Here is a 689-nt window from a genome sequence, read left to right as displayed (position 1 = left end):
CCGCACCAGCAGCCGCCGCCGCCGCCGCCCCCGCAGGGCCCGCCAGGCCACCCAGGCGCCCACCATGACCCGCACTCGGACGAGGACACGCCGACCTCGGACGACCTGGAGCAGTTCGCTAAGCAGTTCAAGCAACGGCGAATCAAACTGGGATTTACCCAAGCGGACGTGGGGCTGGCGCTGGGCACTCTGTACGGCAACGTGTTCTCGCAGACCACCATCTGCAGGTTTGAGGCCCTGCAGCTGAGCTTCAAGAACATGTGCAAGCTGAAGCCTTTGTTGAACAAGTGGTTGGAGGAGGCGGACTCATCCTCGGGCAGCCCCACGAGCATAGACAAGATCGCGGCGCAGGGGCGCAAGCGGAAAAAGCGGACCTCCATCGAGGTGAGCGTCAAGGGGGCTCTGGAGAGCCATTTCCTCAAATGTCCCAAGCCCTCGGCCCAGGAGATCACCTCCCTCGCGGACAGCTTACAGCTGGAGAAGGAGGTGGTGAGAGTTTGGTTTTGTAACAGGAGACAGAAAGAGAAAAGGATGACCCCTCCCGGAGGGACTCTGCCGGGCGCCGAGGATGTGTACGGGGGGAGTAGGGACACGCCACCACACCACGGGGTCCAGACGCCCGTCCAGTGAACTCGAGCGGGGGGGAGGGGCAGAGCGCGGGGCTCCCCCTCCCCTTGGGGCCGACGCCG

The 689-nt window shown here is 64.6% G+C and overlaps 1 protein-coding gene across 1 annotated transcript; it reads left to right on the top strand.

Moving 5' to 3' along the window:
- Nucleotides 1-660, top strand: LOC102501866 (POU domain, class 3, transcription factor 2; the record flags this gene model as incomplete). The annotated part of the gene is made up of 1 exon (XM_006170918.1): nt 1-660. A coding segment is annotated over one exon (630 nt), but the record flags the coding sequence as incomplete, so codon positions are not given.
- Between the last annotated feature and the right edge of the window lie 29 nt (nt 661-689).

Source organism: Tupaia chinensis, unplaced genomic scaffold, assembly GCF_000334495.1.
Source record: "Tupaia chinensis unplaced genomic scaffold, TupChi_1.0 Scaffold149168_1, whole genome shotgun sequence".
In the NCBI taxonomy this organism is placed as follows: domain Eukaryota; kingdom Metazoa; phylum Chordata; class Mammalia; order Scandentia; family Tupaiidae; genus Tupaia; species Tupaia belangeri.
This window is presented reverse-complemented; position numbering and strand designations above follow the sequence as displayed.